The 26,676-nt window shown below is 50.1% G+C and overlaps 1 protein-coding gene across 1 annotated transcript in view; it reads left to right on the plus strand.

Annotated features, from left to right (window-relative positions):
• Window positions 1-26,676, plus strand: part of SMURF1 (SMAD specific E3 ubiquitin protein ligase 1) — a 42,455-nt gene that overhangs the window by 14,445 nt on the left and 1,334 nt on the right. The window contains exons 7-17 of the mRNA XM_015414932.1: window positions 137-381; window positions 3,299-3,383; window positions 3,661-3,807; window positions 5,622-5,823; window positions 7,110-7,213; window positions 11,512-11,626; window positions 14,630-14,808; window positions 16,122-16,259; window positions 18,637-18,757; window positions 21,695-21,896; window positions 24,145-24,220. Coding sequence (XP_015270418.1) covers window positions 137-381; window positions 3,299-3,383; window positions 3,661-3,807; window positions 5,622-5,823; window positions 7,110-7,213; window positions 11,512-11,626; window positions 14,630-14,808; window positions 16,122-16,259; window positions 18,637-18,757; window positions 21,695-21,896; window positions 24,145-24,220 — 1,614 coding nt within the window. The remainder of the gene's footprint in view (window positions 1-136; window positions 382-3,298; window positions 3,384-3,660; window positions 3,808-5,621; window positions 5,824-7,109; window positions 7,214-11,511; window positions 11,627-14,629; window positions 14,809-16,121; window positions 16,260-18,636; window positions 18,758-21,694; window positions 21,897-24,144; window positions 24,221-26,676) is intronic.

Raw genomic sequence — 26,676 nt, forward strand, 5'->3', positions numbered from 1 at the left:
TTTAATCAAGACTTTGACTGCCCTGACAGGGATGACGTGTGCGCTTCAGAAGTTCAAATGTTCCCTTAAAGGCTGCCTCCATTCTGCTAATACTTCCCAACAGTCCTCTGACTTGTATGCGTCTCCCCACTTTCAGAACCGTTTATGAAGACTCAGGACCTGGAAGGCCCCTTAGCTGCTACATGGAGGAGCCGGCGCCGTACACGGACAGCACCGGGGCTGCTGGAGGAGGGAACTGTCGATTCGTGGAGTCTCCCAGTCAGGACCCGACATTGCAGGCCCAGCGATTGCGGGCTCCTGATGTGAGAGGCCACGTACAGACTCCCCAGAACAGGCCGCACGGTCATCAGTCCCCATCCCCAGACCTGCCTGAAGGCTACGGTGAGAGCGTATGTCTGTTATGACACAGCCAGTGCCTTAAGTCATGTTCCACATATTTACACATAGAAGAAGAAGAGGAGGAGGAGATTGGATTTATACCCCGCCCTTCACTACCCAAGGGAGTCCCAGAGCAGCTTACAAACTCCTTTCCCTTCCCCTCCCCACAAAAACACCCTGTGAGGTAGGTGGGGCTGAGAGAGCCCTGACAGAAACTGTCCGTTTTCAAGAACAGCTGTGCCAGAACTATGGCTTGCCCAAGGTCATCCAGCAGGTGCAAGTGGAGGAGTGGGGAATCAAACCCGGTTCTCCCAGATTAGAGTCCGCGCACTTAACCCACGGCACCAAACAATTTACACCATTGTGCAAATATTGAGCACACAAGCTGCAGTAGCGTCAAGGTGGAGAGAATGAGGTGTGATCCATATCATTCCTGGTTGGTTCAGATTATTCAGGCTAGGGGAGGGGCTGTGGCTCAGTAGAAGAGCTCCTGCTTTGCACGCAGAAGGTCCCAGGTTCAATCCCCAGCATCTCCGGTTAAAAATGAACCTTTACAGTAGGTGATGTGAAAGACCTCTGTGCCTGAGACCCTGGAGAGCCACTGCCAGTCTGAGTAGGCAGTACTGACCTTGATGGACTAAAAGTCTGATGCAGTAGAAGGCTGCTTCGTGTGTATTCAGGTGCAGAATAAAACCTGCCAGTGCTTAGTCTTTGCGGCACTATGTGGTGTCCTGTTTCCTTGCAGCAGAGCAGACTGTGTGGATAATCCTGCCCCTCACATGCCTGCATAAACAATCTGAGAGGACAAGATTCAGTTGCATTTTCACCTTGGTAGAATATAGTTTGACACCACACTCTGCAGGCACACGAAAACTATTTGAGGAAGAGAAACCCAGGATTGTTCCCTTTAATGCCACACTATTGGCTCTTCGGCTTTGATGAGCACCGCAACCCTAGAGTCGGACTCGACTGGCTTTCGAGCAAGGGAGACCTTTACCTTTATTGCATAGTTTAAAGGAAAGGAAAAAAAGAAAGGACTGTTCCTTAGGTTTTTTTTAAATTACTGGGACTTCTTGTTGACACAAATATAAATAGCTTAAAAAAATAAAATAAATCACTATTTCTGCAGTGCTTTTCTGCATCTCACCTGCTTATAAAGAGGCAATTTGGTCAGCTGTATTAGGAGCAACGTCCCTTCTCAAGGCATCACACGGGCGGCCCATTTGTCACGTGGGTGCACAAGTAGCCCTACCAGAATGTGCTCCTGCCCGCTCCTTGGCTCAGTTGCCTAGAAGGCAAAACCGCGGTGGCAGGAGGGGGGTGCAGGAGGTAGCTTCCAATATCTGCAACAGTGCCCCATTGGAGCGGCGCTGCCCCAGAGTCTGGATTTGACATGTGGCCCACTTCTCTGCCCTCCAGCCCCTCCTCTGATTTTGTTTTCAATCCCATGCTGCCTCTCTTCCATCCACAGAGCTTGCCTGGCTTCATTTGCCATTTGCAAGCAACGCTCCCTCTAAGGTGTGGGGTCTTGCAAGTAGTGGTCTGAGAGCCAGTTTGGTGTAGTGGTTAAGTGTGCGGACTCTAATCTGGGAGAACCGGGTTTGATTCCCCCAGTCCTCCACATGCAGCTGCTGATGTGACCTTGGGTCAGTCACAAGCTCTGGCACAGCTGTTCCTGAAAGAGCAGTCTGTGTCAGAGTTCTCTCAGCCCCACCCATCTCAAAGGGTGTCTGTTGTTGGGGGGGGGGGAGGAGTTTGTAAGCCACTCTGAGACTCCAAGTGAAGGGCGGGGTATAAATCCAATCTCCTCCTCTTCCTCTTCTTCTTCTTCTTTGAGGGGAACATTGGTTGCAAAGTCTCCCTTTTAAGAACACTAGGACTTGTCTAACCCCCCCCCCCCAATAAATAACATATCAAGAACTCCCAAAGCCTACGTTTTTGGGGCTCCACAGCCACCTTGGTGTGATAGCAGGGGACAAGTGATAATTACCTGAGAGCCACCTACAAAACAAGCCACGTATAAGAAGCTGTGGCGTTACATTTTTAATTGTAATGGCTCAGCCGAAGTGTGTGCGTGTGTGTGTTTTGGAGCGGGGGATTCATTCGGAGTGCAGAAAAGCCTGTTTGCATTAATTGGGACTAGCGCAGGGTGAAATATATTAGAACAGCCAGCGGCTTGTAGTCTGTGCATCTGTAATGTCGCTTTCCCACCTTGAACCCCTGGGAATAGGGTCGGTGACAAATTTGGAAAAGGAGGGGGGGGAAGCAAAACAGGTACACTGTTCTTGGAAATGTGCAAGCTTTACGGTAGTATCTGATGAAACCTTTCTTGGACTTGCTACTCTTTTCAGACGTCACTGAACCACGCTGTACATTTTAAGTATGTACAACTGAGGAAAAGACTGTGGCTAAGTCTTTAGGTCATGTGTGTCAGACATAAGGCTCGGGTGCCGGAACCCGCCCATCCAGGGCTCTTACCCGGCTTGCAAGCTACTTGTATGTATGGAAATGTAAGGAACTCTCCCTTTTCTGGTATCCCTTGGGAAAAAGACTAGTCTTGCATACGATTAAATACATGTATTGGGGCTTTTGTTGGTTCCCCAATAAATCAGTTGCTTTCACTGCTAGGAATCAATTGCTTTTGTTTGTGTTTTGAGTAAAAACTATTATTGTTAATTGGGTTTGCCTGTGTCCTTTATAAATTTTATATCTCTGGTACCTGGCATTACATTTTATGACACACATGACCCGGCCCCACAAACTGACATCTATGTCAGATCCGGCCCTTGTAACAAATGAGATGACACCTCTGTTTTAGGTTCCCAGCTGAGGTTCCTAGATGTGTAGTTGTACTTTATTGGAGTTTGAAATTCTCACTGTACACACTTTTCTCCCCTATCCCTTTTGCTTTCCTTTGTAGAACAAAGAACGACTGTACAGGGACAGGTTTATTTTTTGCATACGCAAACTGGTGTTAGCACGTGGCATGACCCCAGGATACCAAGGTATGCATCTTAATGTGAGTTTGGGGTTTGGCGAGTGGTTAAACTTCTAAGCACGTGTGAGCTTTGAAAGATGCCTGCCCCCCCCCCCAATAGTTTTGCAATAAGCCTCTTGTTTGGGTGGAGGGGAAGGTTTGTTTTCTGAATGCTACACAAAGTGTTAACCACCTCGGACATTTCCTCAGCAGCCGCAGACTTGCTGTGAGAACTTCTTTGGAGTGGCGTGGGGCATAGCTTCACAAACAATATACTTTAACCGGTCCTCTTCTCCCCTCCGTAGAGACCTTAACAGTGTGAATTGTGACGAACTCGGACCTCTGCCGCCAGGTTGGGAAGTCAGAAGTACGGTGTCCGGAAGAATATATTTTGTAGATCATAATAACAGAACCACCCAGTTCACGGACCCGAGGTTGCATCACATTATGAAGTAAGAAATCAGCGTGACGCTATTTGCTCTTGAGGTCCATCACCTTAGCAGTCAGCCTGGCCCTGTAAAACAAAAAGTGGAGGAAGGTGAAGCCCTAGCTGGAACTTGTGGCCCACACCTTATTGAAACATTTTTTTCTCTGTACACGAGGGGAGAGCAAGGTTAGAAACTCACTAGCAAAATACCTGCTTTGTGTGCAGAATGTCTGGCTTTTGATCCCCCCACTACTCGGGCTCTTTTTGTAGCAGGAACTCCTTTGCATATTAGGCGACACACCCCTCATGTAGCCAATCCTCCAAGAGCTTACAGTAGCCCCTGTAAGAAGAGCTCCGTAAGCTCTTGGAGGATTGGCTACACTAGGGGTGTGTCACCTAGTATGCAAAGGAGTCCCTGCTACAAAAAGAGCCCTGAATCCAGTTATAAGGGATTCGACAACAATGGATGGGGAGGGGCCGTGGCTCAGTGGTAGAGTGTCTTGCTGTGTGTCTTACTGTGTACAATTCTGGTACACTGTGTGCAATTCTGGTCACCACACCTTAAAAAGGATATTATAGCTTTGGGAAAAGTGCAGAAAAGGGCAACTCGAATGATAAAGGGGTTGGAACACTTTCCCTATGAGGAAAGGTTAAGGCGCTTAGGGCTCTTTAGCTTGGAGAAACGACGACTGAGGGGTGACATGATTGAGGTTTATAAGATTATGCATGGGAAAGAGCAGGTAGAGAAAGAGGTACTTTTCTCCCTTTCTCACAGTACAAGAACTCGTGGGCACTCCATGAAATTGCTGAGTGGTCGGGTTAGAACAGATAAAAGGAAGTACTTCTTCACCCAAAGAGTGATTAACACTTGGAATCACTGCCACAGGAAGTGGTGGCGGCTACAAGCATGGACGGCTCCCAAAGGGAATTAGATAAGCATATGGAGCAGAGGTCCATCAGTGGCTCTTAGCCACAAGGTATAGATAGGAGCTCTGGGGCAAGTGATGCTCTGTCATCTTGGTGCTTGGGGGGGCCAACAGTGGGAGGTCTTCTAGTGTCCTGGCCCCACTGGTGGACCTCCTGGTGGCACTTGGTATTTCTGGCCACTGTGTGACACAGAGTGTTGGACTGGATGGGCCTTTGGCCTGATCCAACATTGGCGTCTCTTATGTTCTTATGTTCTTATGCTTGGCATGCAGAGGGTCCCAGGTTCAAGCCCCGGCACCTCCCGTTTAAAGGGACCAGGCAGCAGGTGATGTGAAAGACCTCTGCCGGAGACCCTGGGGTCTGATTCAGTGTAAGGCAGCTTCATGTGTCTTGCTCTCAGAGGAAGTATCCTCATTAAGAGGCCAGTCAGCAGGGTACGCATGCCAGGAAAGTGGCAGTTTGTGAGAGGTGTTTTGAGGCTCCCATATCTTTGGGGTGCTGGAACATAAGCAGTCAGACTTCCCAGTCTCAGGATGGACCACCAAAAGCTCGTAGGAGTAATTCTTTAAAGATCGGACGAGTTTGTCTCCTGTCATCCAGTGTCCCCTCTAAGCTGAGTTAGGGTGAGCTGGCTCACAGTTTTTCAGCCTCCGGCTCACAGCTTTTTGCCTTAGCTCAGGAAGGATGGGCTCCAGAGCAAACTGATTTCTGCAGCAGCCAAATCGCCGGCTCACCACTTTGATGCCGGTCGCTCACAAAGTAGGATTTTTGCTCACAGGACTCTGCAGCTTAGAGGGAACCTTGCTGTCGTCCCTTCAAAAGACGTAGAGATGGAGTGGTGGACCAGCATCGCTCCTCAGCTTCCCCTCCTCCTTTCCTCATCTTCTCCCTCCTCCTCTCTCGTTCCCAAAGCCACCAATGCCAGCTGAAGGAACCCAACCAGCCTTTGTCCGTGCAGAACGAGGGGTCGTTGGAAGACAGCGAGGAGCTGCCCGCGCAGAGATACGAGCGAGACCTGGTGCAGAAGCTCAAGATCCTTCGGCACGAGCTCTCCCTCCAGCAGCCGCAAGCTGGTCACTGCCGCATCGAAGTGTCGAGGGAAGAAATATTTGAGGTATGTCGATTTCCATTGAAGATAGTGCAAGGGCGTGGCTGGAACAGCTCTGGGCTTTATGCGAAAAGAGAAAAGAGAAAGACGAGAAGCTAAATGCTGTCTGAGAAGTTTCGCTAGTCTGGCACCGTACCTTTATTATATTGGGTTAAATGTAAAAAAAACCAAAATCAAATGCCTTGGAAGCACAGAAGCTTTACGCCGTGTCCTCGATCCTCCACCTTTCCCAGTTAAGGGGGAAATGCCGTTCAGACAAATTACGAAGGTGATCTTCTGATTCCAGCGGTAAAAAGTGAAAGAAACTTTACTTAGCAAAAACAGAAGCACCTCTTGCGTGACATATTCCTGTAGGTACATTTAACTGATTGTGGACAGATGAACTCCAAAAAGGTTAACTTGCGACGGCTCCAAGCCCAGGTAAGAGAGAGAAGGAGAGGTCCTATATAAGATGGAAAAACAGATGGCAGGCAACAGCTCAGCACCTAACCGATGAGAGGTTGGGCCAACTGCTGAACATACCTGAGTGAGAGAATTGTCTTAACTCTTTCCCTCCCAGATCCTCTTGAGTACAGAGTTACAGTATCTGGCGTATTAATGGTGTAGAGAACAAATGTAAAGAAAACAGTTGTGAGAGTCTGACGCACAAATCAAGCAGTCAGCAAGACAGGCGTTTCTGGGATCCATCAGAAGCTTAGCAGCATGTTTGAGCCTGAATACTTATTGAGATCAGCGCCCTAGCTCAACGTATTATCTTTCCTGAGGTTTTTTTGTAAAGCACTTTATGAGCAAGAGAGTTTTTGAACTACCCTAATATTTCCTGAGGAAGATACAATTTTGAAACGTCGTTATATAATCCTGAGACGCCGACAATGTATTTTTACACTCGGATTTTTTTATGATTTGCAGGAATTTGTTTATTGTGTTGTAGTGCTTGCTGACCATGATATACAGAAAGCGAGTCTTGTTGACTGCTTGATTTGTGGGTCAGACTCTCACGACTGTGTTCTTTACATTTGTTCTCTGATCAGGTCGTGATTGTCCACATTTGTATTAATGGTGTAAACATGTGGAAGGTCAGCTCTCCTCAAAATGGGCAACGTCCTATGCCTAAGGACTTGAATCCATTGATACAAGGAAAACATCCGTCCTTTAGAACACGAGTTATTGGAGAGCTCTCCGCTTTCGCTGCGATCAAGAGGGACGTGCCCGTGTGTGAAACCTAACCCCCACTAAAAAATTAATGATCATCTCCTGAAAATAACCTTCCTTGTTTTGTTTCCTGGTTATAGGAGTCATACCGTCAGATAATGAAGATGAGGCCGAAAGATCTGAAAAAGAGACTGATGGTCAAGTTTCGAGGGGAAGAGGGCTTGGATTACGGTGGCGTGGCCAGGTAAAAACCAGACTCGGGAGCCCGGATGGAGTGCTACGGGAGACCGTAGGGACTGAGCGAAGTCTTCATTGAACCAGTTACTATTACTAGTGATGAGGGGGGAGGGCTTTTGAGTTTTCAGGCAGGATGGAAGCGGTATGAACTCGGGAAAGGACCCATTTTTCCAATCCTGCATTCGTTTTGCTGTAGAAGTCTTAAAATGTTTCTCTCCCCATACTAGTCCCTCTCCACCAGAGAGTAAATGTTTTCTCAAGTCTTTCTTCATACCAAAGCGGGAACGAAATACTTGGCTGACTTCATTTTCTCATTCAGTCCTTCCTTTTAACTCCCTTTGATGCATCTGACGAGATGCCCGCTGGCTTGCAGCGTGATGACGCATCATATAGGATTTCAGAAGCTTTCAGCAGATAGGATTCAGGGGTCTTACAAAGAGTCGGATATGTCATTCCCCCCCCCCCCCCCCCCCCCCTTTCTTGTGTGTTTTTTTTTTTTTTGTTCTTCCAGAAAGGAGATGGTAGTATCTGAAAACAACCAAAGTCCCATGGCACCTCAAGGACTGTTGCATGTGTTGTGCAGTAACTTTTCACAGGCCGAAGGTCACGCCGTCACCCAGTGGTTTTCCTTACTCCACGATAAGCGTCTGTCGTGACGATGCCACAGGATGCTCAGTTGTGTGTGTTCCTACAAACGAACTGCAGCTGTCTGTTTGGATTATTTTAGGGTTTTTACATGGGCTTTGGAACTTGTTCAAGCAAAGGACCTTTTACATTCTGTTGTTCCATCCATCTCAGGTCAATCTGTTTTGCATCGCACCTCTCTGTTGTGCATTGTGCTCGTTTGCGAGAGCCAGTTTGGCGTCGTGGTTAGGAGTGCGGACTCCAACCTGGGAGAACCGGGGTTGATTTCCCACTCCTCCACATGCAGCTGCTGGTGTGACCTTGGGTCAGTCATAAGTTCTTTCAGAGCTGTTCTCTCAAGGGCAGTTCTCAAGAGAGCTCTCTCAGCCCCGCCTACCTCACACGGTGTCTGTTGCGGGGAGGGGAAGGGAAAGGAGATTGTAAGCTGCTTTGAGACTCCTTCGGGTAGTGGAGGGCGGGGTATAAATCCAATCTCTCCCCCTCCTCCTCCCCCTCCCACTTATTCATCATTAATGCCAATCACTGTCTCACCTCTGAATTATCGCTTCCTGGGCCTGGCGGTTCTTCCAAGGGTCAAGCTCTTCACTGGCTAATGTCATTCCCCGGTTTAGACTTCTTTTGTCTTAAATCCGCTGATAGGTTCTCTAATCTTAAATTCTGTAGACGAAATTCTTGTCTGGGAGCTCTTCCCTTTTGACCCTCCTCCCTTGCCGCCACTGGCGTGTTGCAAGCGTTCATGTCTTGTCTCTGCCTTATATCTGTCTAGACGATTGCTGACTGATCCAGCATAGCTTGCCCAAATGCCTGTTCAGCTTCGGGGGGAGGGGGGGGATCCACGTTGTGCAATTAAGCTAGTCGATCATCCCAAGTAGGAGTTCAGGGCACACCGTCTCCTGCCCTCCAAGTTATGAATGCTGTCCAATGTCGGGAGCTGCCTTTGGTGACTAATACCCTCTGAAATGTATTTCGTTATCCATCTTGTTCATCAACTTCCTCTTTGTCACTCATCCCAACACTGTCTGGAGACTGTTGTATTTTTACAGTAGTAATTACAGGAACAAAAGATACAGATAAATAGAAGTAGATAATTTACTCAGTATAGGTTCATAGTCTGGCAGACTGAGAGATGCATTAACTAGTCATGGATCCCTTCATGCAGTTGTCCCCCCTTCCAGTTATCGGGAGAGCGTGTGGTCTCTTTTTAGACGCTCGCTCCTTTTCCACTGTCAGAACGATATGAAAAAGCGGGGTTAAAAATACGCTTGTAATCTGTTTTGTATCCCGTATGACACCATCTTCGCTGTAAGCTCAAGAGAATCCCAAGGAAGCTGGTGGCCCCATAATAGGAGTGTGAATCAGCTCACCTCTGAAGGCTTTTTTTTTTTTAAAAAAAAAAGCTTGCCCTTTGGACTTTACTTTCAAACCCCACAGATCTTCTAGGATCTTCTCAGCTTTAAATGGTGCCCCAAAAGGATTAGTAAAGTAAAGGTAAAGGTTTCCCTCGCTCGAAAGCCAGTGGAATCCGACTCTAAGGATGCGGTGCTCATCTCCATTTCCAAACCAAAGAGCCAATGCTGTCCGAAGATGTGGTCATGTGGCCGGCATGACTAGACGCCGAGGCACACGGAACGCTGTTACCTTCCCACCAAAGTGGGTACCTATTTATCTACTTGCAATTTCTTGCTTTCGAACTGCTAAGTTGGCAGGAGCTGGGACCAGAGACGGGAGCTCACTCCATCATGCAGCACTGAGGCCTCAAACTGCTGAACGACCGACCTTCCGGTCTGCAGCTCAGCGTCTTCACCACTTGAGCCACCGCAAAAGGATTAGCTCTCTTAAAGAAAAAAAAAAAGTGCCTTGTATATGTGATGGTATATTAGGCTCACGAAAAAGACAGGTCAGTGGGTTCTGGACTGCTTAGCCTCAACCAGAGCCTTCTCGGCCCTGGCACCGGTCTGGTGGAACGCTCTCCCGGGCAAGATCCGGGCCCTGAGGGACTTTATGCAGTTGTGCAGGGCCTGCAAAACGGAGCTGATCCACCAGAGCCAGTTTGGTGTGGTGGTTAGGAGCGCGGACTCTAATCTGGGAGGACCAGGTTTGGTTCCCCCACTCCTCCACTTGCAGCTGCTGGATGACCTTGGGCGTTGTGGGGAGGGGAAGGGAAAGCCGCTCTGAGACTCTGAGTGAAGGGCAGGGCATAAATCCAATCGCCTCCTCCCACGGTAACCATCTGGACTGGCCTCCCCCTGCACTGCACTCTCTTCCTTGTCTGTTTGTCCTGCTCCTCTGTATTATTTAACGTCTATTTGCACTCGATGCAAAACCCCTCTGGGGTGTATTAATCTCTTTTAATGTTTTGGATGCCACTGGATATTGATATTAGGCGCTGTTCTTAATGCTACTTTATATTTGTCGTTATTGTTGTTACCCACCCTGAGCCTGCTTGCAAGGGAGGGAGGGCTCTATGTCAAATAAATCAAAATCAAGTCAAGCCTGAACGCTCCCTAAAAGCTAAAGTGACTAAACGGAGGCTTTATGGTACTTTGGTCACATTATGAGAAGACGAGAGTCACCGGAAGAAGAAGAAGGGGAGAGAGAGAGAGAGAGAAGAGAAGAGATTGGATTTATACCCCGCCCTTCACTACCCAAGGGACTCTCAGAGCAGCTTACAATCTCCTTTCCCTTCCCCTCCCCACAACAGACAACCCGTGAGGTAGGTGGGGCTGAGAGAGTTCTCTCGAGTACAGCTCTGAGAGAACTATGGCTTGCCCAAGGTCATCCACCAGGTGCAAGTGGAGGAGTGGGGAATCAAACCCGGTTTTCCCAGATTAGAGTCCGTGCACTTAACCACGACACCAAACTGGCTGAAGAAGAAGAAGAAATTGGATTTATACTCTGCCCTTCACTTGGAGTCTAAGAGTGGCTTACAAACTCATTTCCCTTCCCCTCCCCACGACAGACACCCTGTGAGGTAGGTGGGGCTGAGAGAGCTCTGACAGAAACTGCTCTTTTTTTAAGGAGAGCTCTTATCAGAACTATGGCTTACCCAAGGTCATCCAGCAGGTGCAAGTGGAGGAGTGGGGAATCAAACCCGGTTCTCCCAGATTAGAGTCTGCGCACTTAACCCACGGCACCAAACTGGTATAAGACAACAGTGCCGGGAAAAGAGCGAGGCCCAACGTGAGACGGACGGACTCCATCCAGGAAGCCACGGCCCTCAGTTGGCAAGACCTGAGGGAGGCTGCTGAGGATAGGGTGGCCATGAGTCGGAAGCACACACACATTAGGCAGTCCGTAATGGGAAGTGACCAGATCCCTCTGTGCCGTAGTTGTCCTGGGTGGAAGCCAAAGAGAAGGTCCTGTGAACCCAGAGTGCTCGCTCTCTTCTTTGCATGGTAGACGCTGACCTAGTTAAAAAAAGAAGCCTTTTCTTAGTTTGTCTCCAAACGCTGCGCCGTCTGGCTTTCCCCTCTTCCCCTTTCTGCTGAAGGTAGCGTTAACAGTGCAGTGACTAAGAGCCACGCATTACCTGATGGGACGGGCTTCTTCTCCCAGAGCCTGTCTTCCCTGTCAGCTGCGTAATAGTAAAAACTTTTTCTGAAGCTTCCTTTTTTAAATAATAATTTAAAAAAAATGTGTGTTTGCTTTTTTGTCTTGCAGGGAGTGGCTGTATTTGCTGTGCCACGAAATGCTGAACCCCTATTATGGACTCTTCCAGTACTCCACCGATAACATTTACACGCTGCAAATAAATCCAGACTCCTCTATCAATCCCGTAAGTGAACTCTCAAGGCAGAGCCTCGTGGGCATGGCTCAAAGGCACGTTTTAAAGAGATCGTCTTCTCGGGAAATAAGGCTGATGACGCAGGCCGGTGGCGTCAGCAGTTTTGTGAGCACACCCTGCCTCTAGGCTTCTGAAATGGTCCGCTCTCTGTGTGTGTGTGTGTGTGTGTGTGTGTGTGTAGGGGGGGAGTTTCAAATGCAGTTTGAGCTTTCACGAAGGGTCTGCTGTTCAAGTGTGTGTGGGGGTTAGAAATAAATCACACTCCGCTGCAAGCCCTGTGCCAAGCACAAGGGGCCCATTTGGTGGGGCCGCCTGTCAGCCAGTGTGTGTGTGTGTGAATAAATCACACTCCTCTGCAAGCTCTGTGCCAAGCACAAGGGGCCCATTTGGTGGGGCTGCCTGTCAGCCAGCATGACATAGTGGTGAAGAGTTTGATTCTCCGCTTCTCTTCCGCCTGAAGCCTGCTAGGTGACCTTGAGCCAGCTGGGGTTCTCTGAGAACTCTCTCAGCCCCAGCTACCTCCAGGCCTGTAGCTACAGTGGGGCTTTTGGGGGCTCCGTTCTCTTTCTTAAAGGCACAGCCCCACAATAATTTCTCCTGCAAATGCTTTTTTCAAACATTTTCAAACATTTTTTACAAACATGCACTTCTCAAAGCAGAGTGGAGTGCTGTAGTTGACTAATTCCCACACTGAGCCTCCCGCACTGAGCAAGGGGTTGCAGTAGGTGACCTCTAGGACCCCTACAGACTCTGTGTCAAGAAACTGGTCTTCTTTAAGAGTTTTTCTGCCTATGTGTTCACTTTCTTTACTATAGAAGTCATCACCCCCACCTGCTGGCTTGTCATCAGAATTGTAGCTTACGCTGGCAGAAGTGATTAACTTGCAGCAGCTGAGAACAGTCCTCTAAAGTGGTTTGACAGCTTGCACTTTAGAGACCTTTCCTGGTCACAGCTTCCTATTGGCTCAATGGCTTTCCTTCCTGCACTGAGAACTTCAGCCCTGTCAGAAAACAAATGTGCCCCACAAGCCACGAAATCCTGGCTACGGGCCTGCCTACCTCACAAGGTGCCCATTGTGGGGAGAGGAAGGGGAAAGGCAAATGTAAGCCACTCTGAGGCTCCTTAAGGTAGAGAAATGCAGGGTAGAAAGACCTACCGTTCTTCATCTGCCATTTGCACATTTGACCTCATACTTAACCCTAATATCTGAAAGCTCTTTGGGGCATGAATCTTTTAGATGAACGAAGCAGAAGAAGGCCTTCTTACTTTGGTCTCAGTTGCCAGGGTGTGTGTGTGTGTGTGGTCTGCATGCTCGAGGTCAGATGCACCGAGAAAAGGCATGGGCAGAGCGGCATGGAGCTCAGCCTGTCCAACGCCAGTCCCACCCACTGGCCATACAGTTGGAATGTCTGCCTGGGGCTGTAGCATTGGAAGAAGAAGAAGAGACTGGATCTATACCCCGCCCTTCACTCGGAGTCCCAGAGTGGCTTACAAACGCCTTTCCCTCCCCACAACAGACACCCTCATGAGGTAGGTGGGGCTGAGAGAGCTCTTTCGAAGACTACCCTGGAGAGAACAGCTCTGAGAGAACTTGTGACTGGCCCAAGGTCAATCCAGCAGCTGCATGTGGAGGAAGGGGGAGGAGAGGAGAAAGAGGAGGAGATTGGATTTATACCCCGCCCTTCTCGGAGTCTCAGAGAGGCTTACAGTCCCCTTTCCCTCCCCCTCCCCACAACAGACACCCTCATGAGGTGGGTGGGGCTGAGAGAGCTCTTTCGAGGACTGCCCTGGAGAGAACAGCTCTGAGAGAACTTGTGGCTCGGAAAGAGAACCCCACCCCCCAGGGACGCCCCGACCAGGCCACTCACCCGGGGGACAGCAGAGGAGCAAGGCAGCGGCAACACCACGACAACCGACGGGGCCGCAGCGCCTCGCCCCGGGAAGCCCCGGGAGAAACAACCAGCGCCGACCCAGGGAGAGGTGGCCACGCCGGCAGAGCACGGCCCCTTGGCCGAGCACCTTGGAGCCCTGTCCTGGGAAGTGGTGACTCTAAGGCCGCTGAGGGCGGGTACGACGGGGAGGCTATGCCGCGGTGGCGCACCCCTTGGACCGACAGGACCGCCGCCGGCACACCTGCAACCACGCCCGGGACGACCAGAAGGTGTCCAGGCTTATCAAGGGGGGCCAAACTGGGAATAGAGGAGTTGGGGATTACAGGCGGCACTGGGAGCGGGGCGGGGGATAAAAGGAGAGAGACGCGTGGGGCTGCCCCTGAAAAGGCCCTCTCTCATGGACCCGTCAAAACGAGCTTCTTTGATCCACGAGACAGTCTCCCTGTGATATCAGTTCCTGGGACGGGAGCGTAATGGGAGAAGACGGCCCTTCAGGTAATCCAGTCCCAAGCCATGCCAGGGCTTTGAATAATAGGTCCAGTTTAAGGAGAGGTCAAGTGAGCCCACCCACTAGAAGGTACAGATAGCCCACAGAGCGGCTTGAGAGCTGGCAGGGTGCAGTCACCACCTTCCTGTTGGTGTGGTGGTCAGGAGCGCAGGCTCTAGTCTGGGAGAACCGGGTTCGGTTCCCCACTCGCATGCAGCCAGCTGGTGTGACCTTGGGCCAGTCACGAGTTCTCTCAGAGCTGTTCTCTCAACAGCAGTCCTCGAAAGAGCTCTCTCAGCCCCATCTACCTCGCAGGGTGTCTGTTGTGGGGAAGGGAAGGGGAGTTGAAAGCCACTCTGAGACTCCAAACGAAGGGCGGGGTATGAATCCAAACTCTTCTTCTTTTCAAACTATGATAATTGAATTTGCCGCATTGCCTATCCTTCGCACTGAATTTTATACAAGAGAGTCCATCAATTTCTCATCCAGAGGGCTTCAGACAATTTAATCAAAGGCCCCTTTGCAATAACGGCGTCAGTCGAGCCACAAGATGTCAGCCTTGCGCCGCTGTGCCCTCAAAAAAAACGAGCCTCGTGTTGCGGCCGTGTCTTGCAGGATCATCTGTCTTACTTCCACTTCGTTGGTCGGATAATGGGCCTGGCTGTGTTCCACGGGCACTACATCAACGGGGGTTTCACGGTCCCTTTCTACAAGCAGCTGCTGGGCAAGCCCATCCAGTTGTCTGACCTGGAATCCGTTGACCCAGAACTGCACAAGAGCCTCGTTTGGATTTTGTGAGTATCGCACAGGTTGGAGGCCAGGGACCTTTGGAGTGGGGTAAAGGGGGGGTGGGAAAGGAAGCAAATTGGGTTCAGTGAGTTGCTCTGACTCGCATCGAAAGGTACTGGATTCTGTTCTCCGCCCCCCTGGTATTTTGAGGGCAAACCCATAAGAGCTTATCAAAGCTGTCGGGCAAAAGAGGGACGTCCTTACAGCCTCCTAAGAAATCCTAGGCAGGGTTCGTGGACGACTTCCAGCCATTTGAGGAGAAAGAAAAATTGTGTGTATGTGTGTGTGTTTCCCGACTTGGAGCAGTGGTCTAATTAGAACCCCTGTTACCATTCATTAAGCACCGCGGTTTTATTCTAATGCTGAATTGTTCTGATCCCATGGAGCAGCCCAGGCTGTTACTTTCTCACATGTGCTGCAGGATTAGTGCTTTGATAGCAGATAAAGAGGGGAAGTTGCTGAGAGGTCTCTAATCCGGCAGGCAGTACATCAAGTGCTTGCAGCGGAAAGCGGAAAACCAGAAGGGTTTTCCAAGGCAAGAGACGTTCAGAGGTGGTTTCCCTGCTTCTCCATCACAACCCTGGGCTTCCTTGGGTTTCTCCCAACCAAATACTAGCCCGGGCGGACCCTGCTTACTTTCGGAGGTCGGGCTAGCCCGGGCTACCCAGGTCAGGGCCGTGGGGAGACAGAATTTATTTCGTTGTTTAAAATTCATGCTGTTTTTCTGATAAAGCACTCAGGGTGTGGTTTTTAGCTGTAAAGGTCAGGATCAGTGTTCCCTCTAAGCTGAGTTAGTGTGAGCTAGCTCACAGTTTTTTAGCCTCCGGCTCACACATTTTACCTTCGCTCAGGAGGGATGGCTCCAGAGCAGACTAATTGATGCAGCAGCCAAATCGCTCGCTCACAACTTTAATGCCAGCAGCTCACAAAGTAGAATTTTTGCTCACAAGACTCCACAGCTTTGAGGGAACATTGGTCAGGATGTTAAAGCCGTGCCTAAGGTTCGCCCCCCGCCAAAACGTGTAGCTAGGATTGGGGGGAGGGGGTGTGAATCGGCCGATGGAGAAATGACAGCAGTGTTCCCTCTAAGCTGAGTTAGTGTGAGCTAGCACATAGTTTTTTAGCCTCCGGCTCACACATTTTGGTCTCAGCTCAGGAAGGATGGGGCTCCAGAGCAAACTAATTTAATGCAGTAGCCAAATCGCTCGCTCACAACTTTAATGCCAGGAGCTCACAAAGTAGAATTTCTGTTCACAAGACTCCACGGCTTAGAGGGAACTTTGACTTACGACGGGTGTGTTCTTTGGCTCGTTGACAGAGAAAACGACATCACTCCGGTTCTGGACCATACCTTTTGCGTGGAGCACAACGCTTTCGGCAGGATCCTGCAGCACGAGCTCAAGCCGAATGGCAGGAACATCCCCGTCACCGAGGAGAACAAGAAAGAATATGTCAGGTAGCCCCTGGAGAAGAAGGTCTCCAGCCCCCTCCCCGTCGTCAGTCCAGTGGAACTGACGCTCTTCTTCCTCACCCTGGTTGTGTGTTGGGCAGCGTCCGGGCTCTGGGTTGCAACTGTGTGTGGGGGGGTGTCAACAGTGATCTGTTTTGCATCCTTGCCTGCGCAGCTTGACGTGGCTGCAGGGGGCGCTGTGAGCACTTGCCTTGGCCACAAGGCTGAACAGGCTGTGAATGAAAACGCTTTAGAAGAGCCTTGTTGTGTATTCCGTGTGCGGAGGAGGCAGAGGGGGCATAACTCTGTGGGTAACCCTGCGGGCGACTGTGGAGGTGGTGTCCAGATATCCCACCTATGGGCTCTTTTTGTAGCAGGTACTCATTTGCATATTAGGCGACACCCCCCCTAATGTAGCCAATCCTCCAAGAGCTTACAGAGCTCTTCCTACAGGGGCTACTGTAAGCTCTTGGAGGATTGGCTACATTAAGGGGTGTGTGGCCTAATATGCAAAGGAGTTCCTGCTACGAAAAGAGTTCCTGCCTATGACTATACCAAAACAGGCATGACAGACGGCCCGGATGCATCTGTCCGCTGGTCTCTTGGTAGCTGGGCTTGGCACGGGACTCTCAGCTTTGTGCAGACTTCTAAAAATACTGGGGGGGGGTTTTGTTTTGATTCTATAACATTTTTATCCCGCCTGTTCAGCAGCCCTGCAGAAGCGCGCACGCACACAAAAAGCTTCTACCCAGAATGGAACTTTGTTGGTCTTAAAGGTGCCAGTGGACTCGGACTTTGTTCTGCCGCAAGGATGTGTTAGCCTTAGAGTGGGTTATGGCCCTGAGTGGGGATTTGAACTCGGGTCTCTGCAGTCCTAGTCTGACATTTCAGCCACCACATGAAGAAGAAGAAGAGATTGGATTTACACCCCACCCTTCACTCAGCATCTCAGAGCGGCTGACAATCTCCTTTCCCTTCCCCTCCCCGCAACAGACACCCTGTGAGGGAGGTGGGGCTGAGAGAGCTCTGAGAGAAACTGCTCTTTTTCAAGAACAGCTCTGACAGAACTATGGCTTGCCCAAGGTCATCCAGCCAGGTGCAAGTGGAGGAGTGGGGAATCAGACCCGGTTCTCCCAGATTAGAGTCCGCACACTTAACGACTACACCAAACTTAAGTCCGTGGGTTTGTACACTACACCAGTTTCGTGTCATGGTTAAGCGCGTGGACTCTAACCTGGGAGAACCGGGTTTGATTCCCCACTCCTCCACATGCAGCTGCTGGATGAACAGAGCTGTTCTCAGTCAAAAATTCTCTCGGAGCTGATCTCTCAAGGGCAGTCCTCTCTCAGCCCCGCCTACTTCACAGGGTGTCTGTTGTGGGGAGAGGGAGGAAGAAGATTGTAAGCTGCTCTGAGGCTCCAAGGGAGTGAAGGGTGGGGTGTAAATCCAACTTCCTTTTCTTCTAATCGGGTCTTTTATTTTTAATGTACCATTTTCTGGTGGCAGCACCAGAGTGACATGGACATATACCACGCAAGCTTCTACCACTGCACTGGAAGCCAGGGATGATTTGGGTCATTCGTACAGTGCACTGGAGAGCTGGTGTGGTGTAATGGTGAAGAGTGCTGGACTAGAATCTGGAAGACCCCAGGTCCGAATCCCCACTGAGCCACAAAAGCTCATTGGGTGACCTTGGGCCAGTCACACTCTCTCAGGCTAACCTACGTCACAGGGTTGTTGTGAGGATAAGATGGCAGAGAGGATGTTTACGTAAGCCACTCTGGGTCCCCGCTGGGGGGGGAAAGATAGGGTACAAATAAATTTAAAATATAAACTATTGAGCATGGGACTTCTCAGTTTGAGAGTGCTTACCATTCCATCTCACGACCCTACCTTCCAGGTCTCTTTCTCCCTGCAATCATATGTGTATCATCATTCATCCAGTGCTTCCAGGATTTGGAACTCATCACCAGGCCTTTCATGGTTTCGAACCAGTATGCTTGTTGAGAGCCAGTTTGGTGTCGTGGTTAGGAGTGCGGACTCTAATCTGGGAGAACCGGGTTCGATTCCCCACTCCTCCGCATGCAGCTGCTGGTGTGACCTGGGGTCAGTCACAAGTTCTCTCAGGGCTGTTCTCTCAAGGGCAGTCCTCGAGAGAGCTCTCTCAGCTCCACCTCCTTCACAGGGTGTCTGTTGTGGGGAGGGGAAGGGGAAGGAGACGGTAAGCCGCTCTGAGACGCCTTTGGGTAGTGAGGAATGGGGTATAAATCCAGTCTCCTCCTCCTCCTCTTCTTGTTTTCATAATTCGCAGCGTTGGACTCCTCCAGAGTGCACGATTCTCAATTTTGGTTCTTTTTTGCTCCCCCCACCCCCACCCCTCCAGGCTGTACGTTAACTGGCGGTTCATGAGAGGGATCGAGGCCCAGTTCCTGGCTCTCCAGAAGGGTTTCAACGAACTCATTCCTCAACACCTCCTGAAGCCTTTTGACCAGAAGGAGCTTGAGGTATTGTGAAACGTTCCTCGTTCAGATGGCGTCCTCTTCTTCTGGTCGGGGATGCGACCCTTAAAGTGAAAAATTGCCGTGCAAAAAATTCTTTCCCCCTCTTCATGTTGAACGTGGTGGCAGGTACAGTTCTGTATGAAGCAACTTATAAACTGTGCCCGGGGCTGTTTCTTGGACTCCCGTAGTACTAAAGACATTGGTCCTCTTTGGGAAACTAGATTTAATTTCTACATCAAGGCCCCACAGGCTGGGCCAGTTTCTGTCTTTTTTCAGCTTCCAGGTTTTCCGGTCATTGACATTCTCCCCTGCTTTTTAGCACAGTTAAACCTTCAAGGCCACTTACAAGCTTTCGGAAGCTAAAGCAGGTTGGCCCTGGTTAGTACTGGGACGGGAGCCCACCAAGGAATACCAGGGTCGTGACGGTGGCAAAAACCACCTCTCGCCGTACGTTGGCTGTGACTTGACGGCAGGGGAGAAAGAGAGGAAACCTGACAATAAATGTCAGTGCAGGGCAGAAACAGAACGAGTGAGAAGAGAGTCCCAGCGGCAGCCGACAGATTAAGTCAGTTAAAACTCAGAGCACTAGGAAGCCCGTCTCGAAACTTGGCAGGATGCCCGGTGGAACAGCAGGTTTACAAGCCATCAGAGAGGGTGTTGGATGAGCTTCGGGGGGGTGGGGGCGGAATTCCATCACCTTTGCTGCCGGCGGAAGCGGCACGTTTATCAGGGATAGGCCCAGCTGTGAAGTTGGAATGACGATGTCGGAGTCACTCCCCTAAGAATATTTGGGGCAGCTTCTGCAGATGGTCTTTCACGGCCGCTTAGAAGGCGAAGAGGATGAGAGAAAGGGCCGAGGGAGGGAACGGAGAGCTGGGAGCTTTCTTTTGCCTTCCGTACAACAGTGCTCTCCCCCCCCCCCTTTATGCCAAGCTAGCCTTCTAGGTTTGTTCTGGAATACTGTCATTCAAGAGCAAAACGGGTTCCACCTGGCTGTTTTGATAACTCCCCGGAAGCGTCTTCCCATTGTTTTTTTTTTGGGTGTACGTGTTGACCTGCAATACCGCCTGACTAAGATCTGTTGATCTCCTCTCTAAGGATGGCTGCAGGTAGAGGTTTGATTAGCGTGGTTTGCAGTGCAAAACCGAGTTGCCATGGAGGTGCTATAAGTGGAAATGAGGAGGCCGCCTGTGCCTCAGCTGCAGGAGGCGAGGGATCAGGGAACTCAGCGTCTGGCAGGCTGCCCTCCCACAAGAACACATCAGTCGATTCAATTAAGACAGGTGTCTTCCTCGTGTCTGACGGAGGGAGCTTGAGGTTTCAAAGGCTTATTGATACCTGTTAGTTTCCGATGGATTCGGATCTTGCTCTTTGACTACGGACCGAACCAGCCGCCCACCTGAAACGGTCTCGCCCCTTTATTGCCTCTTTTCCGATCACAGCTTTGGCCTGCTTTTGCAAAGAGAGATGTTTTGCTTTTGTCTAAAGATGGGTTCAGTTTTTTGCCGGGGGGGGGGTGATAGTTTTGGTAGGGAGGGGAGTGTTTTCACTGTGCAGGATCCTACCACGCAGTTTGCAGCCGCCTCCTTGCTTTGTGCTAACAGGTCCTCAGAGTCTCCTAGGGAAGGGAAGTGGACGTTAAGCAAGAAGTTGGGGTAGACGGGTACCACGTTGAGCGTGGGCTTGGAATCAGTGGGCAGGCATTTTTAGTGGCGGGTGTGTGTGGACAGCTTGATCAATCCTTTATTTTCGTTTTTAAAATACCCACATCGCCTTTCTGCTTAAACGTGTTCTCAGCAGCTTTGCTTTCTCTCTCTGCTTAGAAAGATTCATATCCTTTGTGCCCTCTACCTGTCTTTCTCTCCCTGTGGTATTAGAGCAACGATACGGCTGCTTTTTATAGCAGAATTGTCATTGGCTCATTGTGTACCTCTTAATATTTATACTTCTATTTTTGTACTTCTACTTTTATTTATTTATAGTCAGCCTTTTTTGTCGTCCCCTAAGTGCGTCTGTGAACTGTGACTTACAGCAAAACAAACCTGGATTATATATGCTTCCTTCTGTATCTGGGTGTTACTAGTACCTTCTCAGTTCTTTTGCGCACTTCTTGGGAGATGAGTGGAGAGAATCGCCAACTTTGAGATAAATGCCATCTGTTTTCACATTCCGTGGGAGGTTGGCTACAGTCTCACTTTTAATACCAGAGGAGGTCAGATCTTCTGCTTCGTATAAGTAAACACCACTGTTGTTTGCAGCGTGTATCCGAAAATTTGGGAGTATTTGTTTTGTCTTTTTAATGTGGCAAAGGGTATCTCGTACTCACAAGTGAGCAGGTAATAAGCCCAAAGGTGTGTGCCGTCCCTCCTTCAGGAGGAACTGAAAGTCAGTCATTAGACGGTGGAAGTAATCTGGAGCTCAGTTCAGCCGTAACAAACAAATCACGGTTTGTTCGGGGGCTCACTCTTGTAAAGTTTTATTAGTTTTATGGGAGCCGCCCTGAGCCCGCCTCTGCGGGGAGGGTGGGGTAAAAGCCAAAGCAATAAATAAATGAAGAAGTCCTTTGGGCTTACATGCGGCTGAGACACTGATGACCTCCTGGCTCCAGATTGGGTGAAGTGACAAACTACGGTTTGCTCTCTTGCTTGCAAACCGGAGTTGAGGTGCGATTTGGGATTCTGGTTTTGTGAGCAAGGCAGCGAACTGTGGTTTGGCGCTTTCCTCGATTTGGAGGAAGGTGGTATCACGCGATGCCTCAGGTCTTCAGACGTGCGTTCCCACCGTCAACCGTGTCGTCGGCTCTGAATAAAGCCTAGAGGCGGAATCCTGCTTATGGGTGGGTGAGGCGAGCCCAGCTGATCATAGCGAAAGGGGCGGGTGCCGTGCCGTGCCGTGGGTCCAGGTTCCTTGCAAACTGAAACACCCGACGACCTCCGGCAGCTCATCATCGGCGGCCTGGACAAGATCGACCTGAGCGACTGGAAGTCCAACACGCGCCTGAAGCACTGCATGGCGGACAGCAGCATTGTCAAGTGGTTCTGGCAAGCGGTGGAGGCCTTTGACGAGGAGAGACGGGCGCGGCTGCTGCAGTTTGTGACGGGGTCCACGCGGGTCCCGCTCCAGGGCTTCAAGGCTTTGCAAGGTGACTGCTAGGGGGGCTGAGTTAGCCCCCTTGAGGGGGGGGAGGACTTGGAGCTGGGGACTGTTGCAGAAACACGTCGCTTGTGTAACGTGCGGAGCTGTCTTAGCTCGATTCAGAGCCCGTAGGTCTGCCTGGCCCAGTATTATGTGCTGTGATGTGGCAGGGGCTCTCCGGGGTCCCAGGCAGGAGGACTTTCCCAGTGCCGCCCCCGGAGGTGCCAGGCCTTGAGACCCTCTTTCCAAAAGGCCCGTGTGCTGTGCCGCTGTCAGCTACGCTGCCACGTCTGGGCCCTTCTGCCGTAAATCAAAAGTGTCCTTGCTGGGATTCCCAACGCCGCTTTGGCAAATGCCGGAAGATTTGACGGGCAGAGCCCAGGGAAGGTGGGGTTTGGGGAGGACGTGATGTCACTTCCGGGTGATCCTCCAGGGCAGGGGTGTCAAACCCATTTGTTACGAGGGCCGGATCTGACATAAACGTTACTTTGTCGGGCCGGCCTTGTCTGCCATGAAACATAATGCCAAGTCCCGGGGATGCAAACTTTATAAATGACACAGGGAAACCCATTAGTCGCTGTAGATTTCCCGGGTCGTGTGGCCGTGGTCTCGGCATTGTAGAGCCTGACGTTTCGCTGGCATCCTCAGAGGTATCACACAGAAAGAGGGAGTACTCTCTGTGTCGAGGCAAACCCAGTTAACAGTATTAGTTTATACTCAAAATACAAACAAGCAATCGATTCCCTGGAGCGAAAGCAATTGTTTTACTGGGGAATCCACAAAAGCTGCCGTAAGTGTATTCAATCATATGTAAGACTAGTATTTTTCCCCCCAAGGTATACCATACCCACCCCCTAGCCATTTCATTTCTTGACAGCTTCGACCACACACACCTCACCGTGTGCATCTTTGACCAAGGTATACCGTACCCACCCCCTAGCCATTTCATTTCTTGACAGCTTTGACCACACACCTCACCGTGTGCATCTGTGCACCCCCCACCCGGAGCAGCCTCTTGCCTTCCCGCCCTCGCACCAGTTGCTTGCGGGCCGGATAAGAGCCCTCGACGGGCCATTTCTGGCTCTTGGGCCATATGTTTGACACCCCTGCTCTAGGGATTTCCCCTAATCTCTTTAAATACCGTAAAGACCAGGGAAAATTCCTAGCCATGTAATTTTTTTACTGTAAAATCTATAAACAGATTCAGGAGGCATTGGTAGTACCAGTAATTTCTAGTTTCCCAGGGAAAGATAAAAAAAGTATCCTCAAGAAAATGCTCGCTGATAGAAACAGAGATGTCACCTTCAAAATTGCAAAGTATGGTTGGCTGGCAATCAAGCTGAGGAAAATATGGATAAGTCATGCTAGTTGATATTTTAGAGATGGTTTTATAAGTAGTTTAAGTTATATCACTTAAATATTTTAGGTTATTAGTGGTTTGTTTATGTATTTTACAAATATTATATTCCTGTATAGGGAACAGAAATGTTTTAAGTTTGGGGTTTTACTTCTTTTACTGTGTACTGGTCAGTGACTGCAATATTTCAGCGCAGAGCCAAAAGCCTCTTTCCAGTAGTCATTTATTGAGTTTCCGATAACTGGACAAAATTGAGAGTGCTGAAGACCATTTTTTTCTCTTCCTGCTCCTCAGTTTCTCAAGGTGGCAGCATCAGAGAAAAGGGGGGCAAAACAGGAGCTAGTGACAGAGATCACGGCAGTTTTCCCTTTTAATTTGATGAAATGGGAACCTCCAAATCCACCACATTTTCCTTTGGGTGAGATTTGATGGCAACTCTAGTTTATGGATAAATCTCTGAATTCTGCTCCCAGATCTAGCGCTGAGTTCTTGCTCTTCAGGGTGGTAATGTTGGATGCTTTGCGATAGCACTTTAGAAATAGGTCGGGCCTCCTCCAAATATGTCTTCGTTGGTCAAACAAAACAAAAGTCACACTCCCCCCCCCCCCCCCGGTGAGTTTGCCTGGCTCCTGGCCGAAGCTGTGTTCATCACGAAATGCAGCCCAGAGGTATTCTTACGGTATCGACTACGGTATGGGCAGGGAATTCCTCACTGGGCTGGGCACTTAGGAAGCTGAGCATTTGCTTTTGGTTCTTCCCTCCCAAATGGTGCTTCCCACAGACCCCTTGGTGATGTTGGGGGTGTGTGGGGGCGGGGGGGGGAAAAAAGATGACTGTTGTGGGACCGCTGCGTTTGTGAAGGGCCTTAACTAGAATGTCTCTTTGCAAGGCTCTACAGGCGCGGCAGGACCCCGGCTCTTCACCATCCACTTGATAGACGCAAACACGGACAACCTTCCGAAAGCTCACACTTGGTAAGGCTGTGCTCCCGCATTCAGACTGTGCCCTCAAACGACACTTGCTTACGCACGGCTGGAGTTTCTGGAAACCCCATTGCGTCGAGCTGAAGTTCCGTTCCCAGGCTTTGTCGGGGAAGCCCGTTCCACGAGTCCATGTAGGAAGCGGGCAGCTGCCCGTCGGTCCCAAATATTAAAAAGTTCCGCAGTTGTATGGCTAGCCCAGTCTTGTCAGATGGCAGAGGTTTAAGCGGAGTTGGCCCTGGTCAGCACTTGGACGGCAGACTGCTTGGGAATTCCAGGGTTGGTATGCAGAGGCAAAGGAGCTGCGGTGGCTCAAGTGGTTAATACGCTGAAGTGCAGGCTGTGGAAGGTCGGCAGTTCAGCAGTTCGAGACCCGGGTGCCGCATGATGGAGTGAGCTCCCATCTCTAGTTCCAGCTCCTGCCAACCTAGCAGTTCGAAAGCAAGACGTTGCAAGTAGATAAATAGGTACTACTTCGGTGGGAAGGTAACAGTGTTCTGTGTGCCTTGATGTTTAGTCATGCTGGCCACATGACCACGGAAACGTCTTTGGACAGCGCTGGCTCTTCGGCTTTGAAACGGAGATGAGTACCACAACCCTAGAGTCGGACTCGACTGGCTTTCGAGCAAGGAAACCTTTACCTTTATGCAGAGGCAAGCAGTGGCCGGCCGCCTCTGAATGCCTCTGGCCTTGGAAAACCCCACAGGGTATGCTGTGGGTATGCGGTGGCTCAAGCGGTTAAAACCCTGAACTGCCGACGGGAAAGTCGGTAGTTCGGCAGTTCGAGACCCGAGTGCTGCATGACAGAGTGAGCTCCCGTCTCTGTCCCCGGCTCCTGCCGACCAAGCAGTTAGAGAGCAAGGAATTGCAAGTAGATACACAGGTACCACTTCGGTGGGAAGGTAAGAGCGTTCCGTGCGCCTCGGCGTCTAGTCATGCCGGCCGCATGACCACGGAAATTACTTCGGACAGTGCTGGCTCTTTGGCTTGGAAACGGAGATGAACACCGCATCCCTAGAGTCTGATTCAACTGGCTTTCGAGCGAGGGAGACCTTTACCTGACAGCAAAAGAACCCGAAACCCAACGGGGAAAGAGGCAATTATTTTTGGAAACTGCGTAAGCAAAAGAGCCCCCCTGTTCTAAATAACATTCATGCTTTAACCAACATTTCAGTATTCCAGGACACCACTGGTTTTACTTGGAAATGTCTGTAGCAAAACCCCTATCCATATTCTTACCAGAGAAGGTGCTTTTAAAAAACTTTGTCTTCATTCGTAGTGTGTGCGTCCTTCTCCCATTTTCTAATGATCAATTGCCGCTCTAGCACAGATACCTGTTTTGATGTGCCAGCAATTGCACTTGCTGGCTTAGTATTTTTTCAAGAAGTGGCATGGTGCAGTGGTTACAGATTCGGACTGGGGTCTGGGAAGGCCCGGGTTCGAATCCCCACTTGGCCATGGCACATCCTGTCAGCCTCTCCTACCTCACAGCGTTGTTGATGATCATTTGTCAGTTGTAGAAGAAATGTAGAGTCCGGCGGCACCTTTAGGACCAACAAAGGTTTATTCAAGGTATGAGCTTCTGTGTGCAAGGCAAACTTTTTCAAATACATTGGAATGGTAGATACGGTCCAAACTTCCAGACAGAGGCTGGACAGCGAAATAACATGTAACAGAGGCTGGACAGCGAAATAACATGTAACGTGATGAAGATGTGCAAAGACAAAACTAAGTAACAAGCTAAGGTTATAAGGAGTGACTGCAAACACTATTGGACTGACTGAAGGGGTTGGCCTGATAACCTTATGTTCGCCAACGAGCACTACGGTCCAGGACTAAACACCTCCTGGTGGTTCCAGGTCCCAAAGAGGCCAGACTAGCGGCGACCAGGGCTAGGGCTTTTTCGGTGGCGGCTCCTACCTGGCGGAATGAGCTCCCAGAAAAGATCCGGGCCCTGCGGGACCTTGCACAGTTCCGCAGGGCCTGCAAGACGGAGCTCTTCCGCCAGGCGTTATGAGTAGGAGCCGCCACGACTGTTACCATCTGTCTACGAGTATTACTATCTGTCCTAGTCCTTATTACGAACTCGCCGTGAGTGCAAAAATGGTGGTACTGCGTGGAGCTGTGGTCACTAAGGATACCATCCTGATGACGTCATCTGTCCCCTTGTTAGTTGTTGTGGAGAGCACTTATGTTGCACTGAATGTTTTTAAAATGCAGTTTTAATGTTTTATGTATTGGGCATTGGCCCCATCTGTATGCCGCCCTGAGCCCGTTCGCGGGGAGGGCAGGTTATAAAATAAATAATAAATTCGCTCGTTTTTGTCTTTGTACATCTTTGCACATCTTCATCATTACATGTTAATTTGCTGTCCAGCCCGTCTGTCAGTTTGAACCTCACCTACCATTCCAGTGTCTGAAAAAGTTCACCTGCACACGAAAGCTCATAC

The sequence above is a fragment of the Gekko japonicus genome, unplaced genomic scaffold (genome assembly GCF_001447785.1).
Source record: "Gekko japonicus isolate JY-2015 unplaced genomic scaffold, Gekko_japonicus_V1.1 scaffold3178, whole genome shotgun sequence".
NCBI classification, from domain to species: domain Eukaryota; kingdom Metazoa; phylum Chordata; class Lepidosauria; order Squamata; family Gekkonidae; genus Gekko; species Gekko japonicus.